The 13,741-nt window shown below is 39.2% G+C and overlaps 1 protein-coding gene across 4 annotated transcripts in view; it reads right to left on the reverse strand.

The window, feature by feature from the left end:
- The window catches only part of KLHL41 (kelch like family member 41), a 39,905-nt gene extending 27,222 nt beyond the window's left edge, over positions 1-12,683 (reverse strand). For all 4 annotated transcript variants that reach the window (XR_012517730.1, XR_012517729.1, XR_012517728.1 and 1 more), the window contains exons 1-4: positions 11,330-12,683; positions 6,587-6,744; positions 6,357-6,464; positions 1,400-1,585 (exon numbers count right to left, since the gene is read on the reverse strand). Coding sequence is in view for 1 of the 4 variants with exons in the window: in XM_039469550.2 (XP_039325484.1) it covers positions 1,400-1,585; positions 6,357-6,464; positions 6,587-6,744; positions 11,330-12,439 (1,562 nt within the window). In the remaining 3 variants the exon portion in view is untranslated. The remainder of the gene's footprint in view (positions 1-1,399; positions 1,586-6,356; positions 6,465-6,586; positions 6,745-11,329) is intronic.
- Positions 12,684-13,741: the final 1,058 nt, after the last annotated feature.

Consider the following 13,741-nt stretch of genomic DNA (forward strand, 5'->3'; position numbering starts at 1 on the left):
AAAAAAAAAAAAAGTGCCGGGCGCGGTGGCTCAAGCCTGTAATCCCAGCACTTTGGGAGGCCGAGGCGGGTGGATCACGAGGTCGAGAGATCGAGACCATCCTGGTCAACATGGTGAAACCCCGTCTCTACTAAAAGTGCAAAAAATTAGCTGGGCATGGTGGCACGTGCCTGTAATCCCAGCTACTCAGGAGGCTGAGGCAGGAGAATTCCCTGAGCCCAGGAGGCGGAGGTTGCGGTGAGCCGAGATCGCGCCATTGCACTCCAGCCTGGGTAACAAGGGCGAAACTCCGTCTCAAAAAAAAAAAAAGTAATAATAGTTCTCTTTTTTCTTCATTGCTAAACTAGGAATATAAAAAACATGTACTCATTCAGATGTGTGAGCTCAAATTTTAAAAAGACCAATTTTATATGAAGAATAGCTGTCAAATAGCTTTTCAAAAGGTCAAAAGTGAAAATGTTCATAAAAGTATGAACAGCATAAAGGAATGAAAACTTCTTTTTATTTTATTTTATTTTTTTAAGATGGGGTTTCACTGTGATGGCCAGGCTGGTCTTGAATTCCTGACCTCAGGTGATCCACCCACCTCGGCCTCCCAAAGTGCTAGGATTACAGGCGTGAGCCACCGCGCCCAGCCAGGAATGAAAACTTCTGAAACATTCATACTTTACAGACATCAATCATGAACAAGTTAAGTGAAGATCTTTTTGTACTACATATTTCAAATCAATTCCACAGAGACATGTATACTTATGTACACACAGACAGTTTTTCAGGGCCAGGTGTGCTGGCTCACACCTATAAATAATCCTAGCACTTTGGGAGGCCAAGGTGGGAGGATCATTTGAGGCCAGGAGTTTAAGACTAGCCTGGACAACATAGTGAGACCCTGTCTGTACCAAACAAAAACAACCAAAAAACAGCTGGGCATTGTGGTATGCACCTATAGTTCTAGCTACTTAAGAGCCTGAGGCAAGAGGATCACTTGAGCCCAGGAGTTTGAGGCATCAGTGAGCTGTGATTGTGCCACTGCACTCCAGCCTGGGCAACGGAGCCAGACCTTGTCTCTTAAACAAATAAATAAATAAATAAAGTTATTCACAAGTATTACCTTTGCATATCTAACTTCACAAAGTTAATAACAAGGACAAATAGGGCATGACAACACAAACTTGAGGGTCATATGTTCCAAATTGCAAACATGTAATACATCAGAATGTTAGATGAGATTTACATCCAGTAACAGCAAAAGAAAACCCAGATGAAAATACCTCTTCTGTAATACGTGGCTCTTTACCCTCCCCTCCCCACATCCTAACCAGAAAGACTACTTTTTATCCAAAGTTAAAAATTAAAATGTATAGTTGTTCATATGCTATACTAAGATGTGGCAACTCACTTATTGGTTGTAAGGTCAAAAGCTTCAACTGAAGCTGAAAGACCATCTTCAGTGACACCTCCTGCAATCACAATTTTGCCTTTATGGACTGCTACTCCGAACATGGAACGAGGAGTTTTCATTGGAGCCACGTCTTTCCAATCTCCTTTTTTGGGATTGAAGATAAACACTCTGTTTGTACATTTTCTGTAAACAAAAAAACAAATGTTCCTTTTAGGACCTTCTTTCTCTGAAAGCACCTTTGGCTTTGCTTATAAGAAATAGGTAGTAAGGCATAATAATTTGGCTTTGCTTATCATAAGAAATATGTAGTAAGGCATAAGATCAGAAAAATAAAGAATTTTTTTTAATTAAAAATTTATTTTTATTTTTATTTATTTTTATTTTTTATTTTTTATTTTTTATTTTTTATTTTTTATTTACTTATTTTTTTGAGACGGAGTTTCGCCCTTGTTACCCAGGCTGGAGTGCAATGGCGCGATCTCAGCTCACCGCAACCTCCGCCTCCTGGGGTCAGGCAATTCTCCTGCCTCAGCCTCCTGAGTAGCTGGGATTACAGGCACGTGCCACCATGCCCAGCTAATTTTTTGCACTTTTAGTAGAGACGGGGTTTCACCATGTTGACCAGGATGGTCTCGATCTCTCGACCTCGTGATCCACCCGCCTCGGCCTCCCAAAGTGCTGGGATTACAGGCTTGAGCCACCACGCCCGGCTTTTTTTTTTATTTTTTATTTTTTGGTTTTTTTTTTTTGAGACGGAGTTTCGCTCTTGTTACCCAGGCTGGAGTGCAATGGTGCGATCTCGGCTCACCGCAACCTCCGCCTCCTGGGTTCAGGCAATTCTCCTGCCTCAGCCTCCTGAGTAGCTGGGATTACAGGCACGTGCCACCATGCCCAGCTAATTTTTTGTATTTTTAGTAGAGACGGGGTTTCACCATGTTGACCAGGATGGTCTTGATCTCTCGACCTCGTGATCCACCCGCCTCGGCCTCCCAAAGTGCTGGGATTACAGGCTTGAGCCACCGCGCCCGGCCTTATTTTTATTTTTATTTTTTAAAGAGGGTTTCGCCATTTTGACTAGGCTGGTCTCAACCTGCCTCAGCTTCCCAAAGCACTGGGATTATAGGCATGAGCCACCATGCCCAGCCCTAAAGAATTCTTAATTTGAACATATGCCACTAAGCAAAGGACAAGCCCAAATGTGGGGATCAAAACTATTTTATAAGGCTGGGTGTGGTGGCTCGCGCCTGTAATCCTAGCACTTTGGGAAGCTGAGGTGGGTGGATCACCTGAGGTCAGGAGTTCAAGACCAGCCTGGCCATCATGGTGAAACCCCATCTTAAAAAAACCAAAAAAACAAAAAAACTATTTTATAACTTAATTTGGCTACTGGAAGGTAGGGTACCTTTACTTCTGGATAGCTGCTTAGAAGCCCAGGCAAAGCTGATTTTAATCCTATCTACTAAATTCAAATTAAGGTTTTTTTTTTACTCTATTTGAGTAAAAAAAAAACAACAAAGTGTAAACCTTTTATTTGTACCTCAGTAACAAATGGTAAGTTTATTTATTATCTGAATATACTAGGAATTAATCAGCTAACTTAAAAAAATAATTAGGTGCAAATATATCTACTTTAAATTTTATATGATACATCATTTTATATTAGCACAGATATACCAGTGCATTTTAAGAAATCTGGGACTATAGATTAGACAATGAATCATCTGAGCTGATGAATAATGAGAAGGTTTTATATGCTAAATGCTACCAGAAAGACCTGGACTCATCTGAATTATTCTTAGTATGTTATGGGGTCTCACTCTGTCACCCAGGCTGGAGTTCAGTGGTATGATCTTGGCTCACTGCAACCTCTGCATCTAGGGCTCAAGAGATTCTCCCATCTCAGCCTCACAGGTAGCTGGGACCCCACAGGCGCATGCTACTGTGCCCAGCTAATTTTTTGTATGCTTGGTAGAGACAGGGTTTCACCATGTTGGCCAGGCTGGTCTTGAACTCCTGAGTTCAAGTGATCCTCCAGCCTTGGACTCCCAAAGTGCTGGGATTATAGGTGTGAGCCACTGCACCTGGCCCTTAGTATATAATTTGATGGGAGTTCAGAATTCCAAATAATAATTGATTAACTGGATATATTTGGTGATGAAAAACACCTCAACATTTTATGTGAAGACAATTTTTTTCTTAACTGTGTAAAAGACCACTTATCTGGAGCATAAGCATGTCCTCTAATATTTGACTATGGGTATGAACATTATCCAAAATCATGTTCTTCAAATTCATGGGATCTAGTGCAATTCAGCACTTACTTTTAGATCATGACTCATTTCAAAGTTCTTGACGTTGACATTTGTCAAGCAGTGTTGTGTTGATTAATCATATTCTCCAGATTAATATATTCCTACTGACAAGAACTGTATGCTTCTTACTGACATATCAATTTCCTAGTTACTAATGCTACTTGAAGGAAACAATTTAAATCATTTGGCAGGTTCCTGTGTTTCCAAAGTCAGAACACTCTTTAGCAGTGATTTTCCATTCCATTTACTCAGGAAAAATGCCCAAAATAAGATCTCGCACCAGGTGAGCTTGTAATACACCTTCCTTTAAATTTGATAGGAATAGGTGGGATTAAGGAGGATATCAACATTTTAGAATATATTATCTTTGAATACAGGTAGATTTTTAAAAACCATTGCGCCCCCCTCCCCACCCGCCACTGGGCAAATCATCTAGATCAGGCGTCCCCAAACTTTTTACACAGGGGGCCAGTTCACTGTCCCTCAGACCATTGGAGGGCCGCCACATACTGTGCTCCTCTCACTGACCACCAATGAAAGAGGTGCCCCTTCCTGAAGTGCGGGGGGTGGGGCCGGATAAATGGCCTCAGGGGGCCGCATGCGGCCCGTGGGCCGGCTGTAGTTTGGGGATGCCTGATCTAGATCAAAAAAACCATTGCTTTTTAAAATCACCTTTTCTGTGTTATATTTACCATTTTAATTGACTAATACCCATTAATCATTAACTCTAGAATAGAGTTCTTGGCATCTAACACATTTCCATAGTTTACTCTCCTTTCCTGCTTTGTCCTTACAATTCTTAATTTGGCTCCCTTTTCAGGCTTGGACATCTCTATTAATTCAACTGCCTGAGCAAATGACAAGCCAAATTAGGCAGAGTTTTCAGGGGCAGAATATTAGTTCTCACCATCTAAACTGAAAATGCTCATTTGACTAGACAGGCTATACTGGTTTGACTGTTTCTGGAGTACTTGGAGCTCACTCACTTTTCCTCTCTGAGTTATAAGATCTCTTTCCCAATTACCGATTCCTTGAGAATTGACTAGAAATCCAGTTAGGTTTATATATGAAACCTCATCCTGGTTTTCTCACAGAGACTGGGTGCTAATGGGAGCCCGTTTTTGAACAGTTGTTAGCCATTTTGAATATGACCTCTGTCAGGGAGTAAATATGTGGAACACTGCTGAAGAAATAACTGCCTTCATTTTTTTTTTCTTTTTTTTGAGATGGAGTCTCACTCTATTGCACAGGCTGGAGTGCAGTGGTATGATCTTGAATCACTGCAACCTCCACCTCCCGGGTTCAAGCAATTCTCCTGCCTCAGCCTCCCGAGTAGCTGGGATTAAAGGCGGCTACTTTTTGTATTTTTAGTAGAGATGGGGTTTCACCATGTTGGCCAGGCTGGTCTTGAACTCCTGACCTCATGATCCACCCACCTCGGCCTCTCAAAGTGCTGGGATTACAGGTGTGAGCCACCTTGCCTGGCCCATTTTTTGTTTTTATTTTGTCTTTTTTACTGCCCTCTTTTTTCTAATTTTTATTTTTTTAAGACACAGGGTCTCGCTGTGTTGCCCAGGCTGGAGTACAGTGGCTATTCACAGACACGATCCCACTACTGATCAGCATGAGAGATTTGACCTGCTCCGTTTCCGACCTGGGCCGGTTCGCCCCTCCTTAGGCAACCTGGTGGTCCCCTGCTCCTGGGATACTGCCCTCTTTTCAATCACCATATTTTTCTTTCAAACTGACCTAGCTAAAGTCCCTTTTATGAATGTAAAGTACAAATACATGATTTTTTAAATGCATGATTATCTTAGAAGATACATTTCAAATACTAAAGAGTATATTTAAATTTTTATCTACTTATAGCTAAATGAATAAGAAAGCACATTGGTTTTAATGCAGTAAAATACAATTGTAAATCAGTGAAATAGAGGACTTGATTATGCTCCTAGATGCTGCCTGTACTGTAAGGATGCTTATGATTGGGGTACGAGGCTCATTCCTAGCAGTATGCTGAGTATCTACATGTTTTCTTCAGCAACTTGAAATTTTAAGATTTTTCCTCCGCCGGGCGCGGTGGCTCACGCCTGTAATCCCAGCACTTTGGGAGGCCGAGGCGGGTGGATCACGAGGTCAAGAGATCGAGACCATCCTGGTCAACATGGTGAAACGCCGTCTCTACTAAAAAATAAAAAAAATTAGCTGGGCGTGGTGGCGCGTGCCTGTAATCCCAGCTACTCAGGAGGCTGAGGCAGGAGAATTGCCTGAACCCAGGAGGTGGAGGTTGCGGTGAGCCGAGATCGCGCCATTGCACTCCAGCCTGGGTAACAAGAGCGAAACTCCGTCTTAAAAAAAAAAAAAAAAGATTTTCCCTCCACAATGTGATAGGTGAGAACCATGTCCCATTTTAGTATGCAGATCCAAATAAAAAGAGGAAGAAACCTTTTTAATAAAAAGACATTTGGGCTGGGCGTGGTGGCTTACACCTGTAATCCCAGCACTTTGGGAGGCCGAGGTGGATGGATCACTTGAGGCCAGGAGTTCAAGACCAGCTTGGCCAACATGGTGAAACCCCATCTCTATTTAAAAAAAAAAAAAAAAGTCATTTGGACATGAATCACGAGAGTTCAGGTACTTACTTGTCATCTGTCTTTCCTCCTAGACAATATATCATCCCTTTATGTGAAATCACATTATGGCCATAGACTTTGATAGGAAGTTTTTTTACTTCGTTCCATTTTGTAGCCCTAAAATTAAAGGAGACAGAATTTATATACTTTCAGTAAATTCCAGGTTTTGAAAATATGAATGTGTTACAGGCAAGCATATACTTGAATGCTTAGGGAACAGGAATATCATGCCAACTTACACAGGATCATAGCATAATACTGAATCCAGTGAAGCTTCTGTTTGAAGATCTTTGCCTGCAACTACATAGATTTTATCATCTACCTCTCCCAGACCGAAGAGACACCTGGCTGAAGGCAGAGGTGGAAGTCCAACCCATTCAGATGCTATGCTATCGAGCTGAAAAAAATACATATATGAGGAATTGTGGAGCTTGTTAGAAAAAAGTTACAAGTATACAAAAAAAGTTACACTTTATATGTTATTTAGAAGTCATTGAGATAGCCAGATAGCTCACAAGTAAATAAAACTACAATCTCAAAGTATCATATTGTAGCTCATAATTACCAAGAAGAATAAGTAAATCTACTTGGCCTACCAGATAAAGATACCAAAATCTTCAAGACTTCAAGAAAAGAAAGAATAAATTAGAATCCCCAGAAGTTAGAACCGTGAGGTTTCTTGTCAGATTTTCTCCCATGTTGCCTTGTTCAGCTTTGAAACAGGAGATCCTCATACTTTTAAGACACTGGGGAAAGAAAGGCTGTTAGAGCAGGGAGGGTCACAGAATGTGAATGACCCCTGCATGCTATATTTAACATGCTCCCCATGCCAGCGGCTGGGACAGCTGGACCTGTCGCTCAGTCCACAGACAACTGGGTTGTTAGGCAATATCTTTTTTTCTTTCTTTAAAAACATTTTAGGTTATCTGTGTTTTTGCCTTATTTCTGATACAGACAGGTGTTAAAGTGAATTTCCTAGTGTGTTGTTGGGAGTCATTTGAAATACCCTTCTTTATTGTTTTATTTATTTATTTATATTAATAAGTAACTGCTCGTTTTTGCTCACCACCACTTCTGTAAGCTTAAGATTTTCCCAAGGAGGAAAATCTTGTGCCCATGCTCTAGGGTAGGTGATTCTGGCATGGTGGCATCTGTTTCATCACTTACTTTTGGTAATTTAAAGGTTTTACACTTTGCATTTTAGCATACTAAGGCACAAGAAAACTGTTTTCTACAAGAGTACAGTTGCAGATTTGTTGTTCTCTGTGGTGCCACTTCTAGATTGCAAAAACAAAATGAATAAAACGCAGTTTCATTGGATACTAAGGACAGATGTGCATACAAATGGCCGTTGTATGGACAGGGATGTCTGTGGAAGCCTATCTATATGTGGTCTAGTAACCTCAGTTAAACAAAGTGCTAATTAAGACCAGGTGACAAGAGAGGTTTAATCTCCACATGTGCATTGTTAGCTTTGCATTCACTAATTTCAACAGCTAGATTTTGATCCCTTATGTTTCCACTTTTGAAAGAAATTCTTTGATGATGAAGGTAGTGTGTAATACAGTAGAAATATTGAGTATTTATGGAGTTTTGACTGTTGTCATAGGCTTTGAATGAAATGCTTTTCACAGGTAACCTTATTTAGTTCTCCAGTATAGGCATGTCTATCATCCCCATTTTACAGATGAGGAAACTGAAGCACAGAAAGATGAAATTATTTGCCCAAATACACAGAGCTTTTAGGTGATATTCAAATCCAAGCCATCTAAATCCATAGTTTGCTTTAAAAAATGGAACAGCAGCCATCATAATCCCATATCTGAGGACTTAACTCTCATACTATACGGTACTGTCTACCTTCCCATATTACCCCTGGGAGGCCACTTTCTACAGCAGATGGAACAGTAGATTGCCTGCCAGTCTCTTTTATAGATGAACTATTAAGCTATTTAACTTCTCTGAGTTCTACTTTCCTCATTGTTAAAATTAGAGTTTGGACCTAAATTACTTTAAGACCTGTACAAAACTTGATGAATCTATTAATTCATCAAATTCATGAGTGGGGAAAAAAACCTCTAATTCTTATAATCTGGGGCTGAGTACAGGGGTTCATGCCTGTAATCCCAGCACTTTGAGAGGCTGAGGCCAGGAGTTCGAGACCAGCCTAACCAACATGGTGAAACCCCATCTCTACTCAAAACACAAAAAATTAGCCAGGCATGGAGGCACGTGCCTGTAGTCCCAGCCACTGGGAGGCTGAAGCATGAACTGCTTGAACCCAGAAGGCAGAGGTTGCAGTGAGCCGAGATTGCACCACTGCAACCCAGTCTGGGCAACAGAGTGAGAGCTCCACCTCAAAAAAAAAAAAAAAAAAAAAAAAAAAAAATTCTTATAATCTATTTATAGCATACAATGAAATGTCAAATTACTCCTAAATTAATGCATTTTAAATAGATATGACCAAGCAGAAAAATATAAAACCTGAAATTCTCATACAAATATTATCTGATGAATCACTTCACCTCTTTTATGGTGAAGTGTTATCCTAGCATCCTGTTCTATTAGTGCTTTTTAAAAGCAGCAAGGCATTTGTAGTGAGAGGGAGTTGACCTTTCAACTTTGTATAACTGTTATTGGGGTTATAAAGAATATTAAATAGGTTTCTTTTTTTTTTTTTTTTTTTTTTGAGACGGAGTTTCGCTCTTGTTACCCAGGCTGGAGTGCAATGGCGCGATCTCGGCTCACCACAACCTCCGCCTCCTGGGTTCAGGCAATTCTCCTGCCTCAGCCTCCTGAGTAGCTGGGATTACAGGCACGTGCCACCATGCCCAGCTAATTTTTTGTATTTTTTAGTAGAGACGGGGTTTCACCATGTTGACCAGGATGGTCTCGATCTCTTGACCTCGTGATCCGCCCGCCTCAGCCTCCCAAAGTGCTGGGATTACAGGCGTGAGCCACCATGCCCGGCTTAAATAGGTTTCTTAAAACCAAAAATGAGAAGCTGTGTCAGTAAAAGTAAGGGTTTTATTAGTCTGGAAGAGAAGGATAAAGATTAAACTGAACACTTGAAAGTAAAAAGGACTGTGTTATAGATATATTCAATAAATTAAATATGAAATGAAATTTAAAATAGTTTTGGAGAATTATTCTATGGCAGTAACTATTCCGTAGATCTGTCATTTGTAGGTAGCTACCTATCTGTCTGTGTTTTGATGTCATTCTTACTTCCTGGATGTATTTATAGCCTTTTTTATTGACTTTGCCCTTTTTGAAGTTTATTTGACTTCAAAATTAGGGCTTGGGAAATTTTCTGACCCACATTCAAATACTTATAACATTCTTCACTAGAACTTTGAAAATTAAGAAACATGATTAATATGTATTATTACAACTACATTTTTCAAGATTATAAAAGGTTGATGAAAGATATAATAGTATTTTGTGAATGCAAAGTATGTCACACACTTTGAGAGCATACTGTGACTGTGGTATGACATTTAATACTTGCTTATCTTTGGCCTTTTTAACTAAAGTGCCCATAAGCCCCAGGCCATGATTAGCTATGACCTACACAAACTCTTTTGAGCCAGTTGTAAGCTACAGAGTTTCAGTATTGGCATTATTGAAGACAAAGGTTAAGCCAACTCCTTCATAAATTGATATAGTATAATACATTGATAATATAAGACAAATTCCCTTCAAACAAACTACTAAGAATCTATTAGTTTAGGAGAATTAATTTACTTGGAAAATTCTGTGGTTTCACAAAACAGATTGTTAAGTTCTAATAATGTCTAACTCTGATCCAAATAAATGTGATATAATAAAAACTTTTAACTATAATTAATTCAAATTAGTGACTTTTATGTAGACAGTTTTTCCTAAAAGATAATCCAAAGTATGTAGAATATGTACACAAGTTTTCATTTTCAACAAAATTATATTTTAGGTAGTAACCATAAATAAGAGATGAAGTGCTACCTCCAAGAACTTCAAATGAGTTCAAGAAAACTTGGAAGAAGGTAGGAAACCTGACCAGTTTAGAGCTGCCAGCAGATGAAAAAGAAAAAAAGCTAAAAAAGAAAATCTGACCAATTATTACTTCTTTGTAATATGTAAAGAACTTTGATTTAGGGAAACTATTTAGGGAAAGACATTAACCTATTTTTAATAGGTAAGAGTGTACATGATTAAATTTAGTTTTTACAGAGGGGATGGTGGCTCATGCCAGTAATCCTAGCACTTTCGGAATCCCAATTGGGAGGACTGCTTGAGACCAGGAATTCAGGATCAACTGGGGCAACATAGTGAGACCTTGGTCTCTGCCAAGAAAAAATAAATATACTTTTTACGAAAATACTAGGCTTTGAGGGATTACAGTCACCATCATCTATAAACAAGGCACTTTTGGTAAAATAGTATAAAGAACATCTTTTTTTTTTTTTTTTTTTTTTGAGACAGAGTTTCGCTCTTGTTACCCAGGCTGGAGTGCAATGGCGCGATCTCGGCTCACCGCATCCTCCGCCTCCTGAGTTCAGGCAATTCTTCTGCCTCAGCCTCCTGAGTAGCTGGGATTACAGGCACGTGCTACCATGCCCAGCTAATTTTTTTTTGGATTTTTACTAGTGACAGAGTTTCACCATGTTGACCAGGATGGTCTCGATCTCTTGACCTCGTGATCCACCCGCCTCGGCCTCCCAAAGTGCTGGGATTACAGGCGTGAGCCACCGCGCCCGGCCTAAGAACATCTTAAGTCATTAAACATGAATTACAACCTCATTATTCACCAAACTATTACACATTAACAAAGCAGTCAAATATTTTTCTGTGAACTCGCTAAACAGCAAAAGTGCAAGGGCATCATTTAGACGACATCAATTAGAGTAAAATGCAAGCAGCCTGAATAATTCACAAATTAGCTAACTGGATGGTGAGTAACAGCCTTCCCTTTAAGCAACTGTGTATATAAAAGTCCTTACCTGGAAGAAGTATGACTGTAGAGGTTGATCCTTATTTTCTTCATCCACATACAGTCCTCCTACCACATATATCTGATTTTGCTGGGTAACAATGCTGGAATGATTTCTGGGAATCTGCTCAGCCAGTGCAGTAAGGTAGCATTCATTTTCTGTGGGATCATAAGCCACTGCTGCTGTGTCATTAACCATGAGGATGAGGTCTTTTACAAACATTCCATGCCTGGGAATGTCATTCAGGTAACCAGGAAGTAAATCTTCATCACCAACATCACCATTCACCTCGCCAGCCCCAGACTTCTCCGCATTTTTGCTAGGTTCTGGGAGTTTGCCTGCGAAAGCATCTTTTAGAACTCTGATTTTTTTCTGGAGTTCTGAGTTGCTTTTAATTATATCATCTTTCTCAACATGATCCTTAAAATATTTTTCTGTCATAAGGCGAAAACGGATACAATCAAACACTTCACTAAGGTTTTTAACCCTGTTTTCCTTGTCAGTTCGCACCCATTTCATCACTGCCTCAAAGACTGCTTCTTCTTTTTCTACATTTAGGCTGTCATTTGAAATGACTGAGATCAGTTCCTGTGGAGACAGCTGCATAAAGTCCTCTTCCTTACAAATCTGTACAAAGCGATCAGACACAAATTCACGGGCAGAAATGGCGAGTCTCGGGCAGTCAAGAAGAAGTCCTAATCTTAGGATGGCTAGACAGTTACCAGGAGCAAGTCTTTTCTGAAGATAAGAAACGCAGACAGTAAACACTGAGGGGATCTGAAAGCGGCTGGCCAATGCAAAAATATCTTGCACATTTCCATCATTGAGATCAATACTGGCAGAGTACAGGTATTTGATGATTAAATCAAGTACAGCAGGATCCACATTATCTAATACTACCTCCTTTTTTTTCGCCTCATCAATTTCAGATAAAAAGTACTCACGGAAGTAAGGACTACAAGCTGACAAAATCAATCTGTGGCAGGGAAGACTTTTGTCACCTGCTTTTAGGGTGCAATCGATGAATTTTTTCTCATCCAGGAGATCTTTTAGACCATCCTGAAGAAGGGTAGATTGGTAAAGCCGCAGTTCCTCTGCAAGTTCCCGCTGGGAATCCATTCTGCGAGTAACCTGGGTAAGGAAGGGGACACTGAAGGCCTTAGCTCCTTGTAGCACACGAGTCTAGCGGTCTAGCTGTAAAAAGGCAGAGATCAGTGTGCTTTGCCCGGCTTGAAGACCTTGCAATTTAATCCCACCAGCTAAATATAGATACCAACTCTAACAACGGGAATTTAGGAGAGCTGGCTTGGAAAGAAGAGTTCTTGTAGCAGCTGTTATAGATTGAAAGTAACAACTGGAACTTTTAATCACTAAGGAAACAGCTAAGAAGCAAGACATTTAAGTGAAGTTGAAAGCTTAAAAATACATAATGCATTAGGCGATATACTAATAAAGGCTACTACAAGAAAATGTTTATTGAATTAACAGAAAAATGAATCATAAAAATGAATCATAAAAATGAATCACTCCTCTAAATACATTCTAGTGTCAAGCTACTTGGCTCTGTTAATTAATGATGTAAAGGTCAAGAATATGAGATGTGCTTATTTGAATACTCATAAGCAAGATCCCATTTCCAATAATTGTTACATACAAATTTTTACTTTCTACTCAAAACAGGATATAGATATTTCTTTTAGAAGTAGTAAACTGAAGATGTTTACTTATGTACTATAGTTTTACAAAACTTTTAATGTTGCCATGATAACTGAAATAAGGAATGCAGAGGAGTTGCTAATTTTCTAAAACATTTCAAACTATTTTTATTCTGTGGAAAAACTAATTAATATTGAATTAAACTATAAAATTATTTGTTCATATCCTGCCATGTTGTACAAAGGATATAATGTGGCAAACAATAATAAGGTAAAATAAAAGCAAAAGGTTAAAAGGAATCACAGGGCCAGAAAAAAATAGTTAAAAGTCAATGCTAGGGAATGAAAAAGTCCACACACATACAAAGATCACTAATCTGTAGTTTTAAGTGCCAAAAATTATTCATTAAAGGTTAAAAAATAAAACAGGTATTATCCCATGAGAACAATGTTATCACTAGAACACAGCAGTCAAGATGAAGTCCTACAGCAGTCAGAGAGAACAGCCCCCACCTTTTTAAAAAAAGAGTATATAACTGGGGACATAAGTTGATTATAAAAGAATACCATATTAATTATGGATGTAGACGTCATGATTTGAAAGAAAACTGGTCCTTTGTTTATATATAGATGGTATCATATACTTCATTACTTTATTACAGATTATTAGAGTCATACTGTAACATTATCTAAACTCAAGTAGGGCTGTAGAAATACTGTAATTTCAAGGTTTGTATTCGTACACATGCCCAAAAAGACATAAACT

The sequence above is a fragment of the Saimiri boliviensis genome, chromosome 5, assembly GCF_048565385.1.
Source record: "Saimiri boliviensis isolate mSaiBol1 chromosome 5, mSaiBol1.pri, whole genome shotgun sequence".
NCBI classification, from domain to species: domain Eukaryota; kingdom Metazoa; phylum Chordata; class Mammalia; order Primates; family Cebidae; genus Saimiri; species Saimiri boliviensis.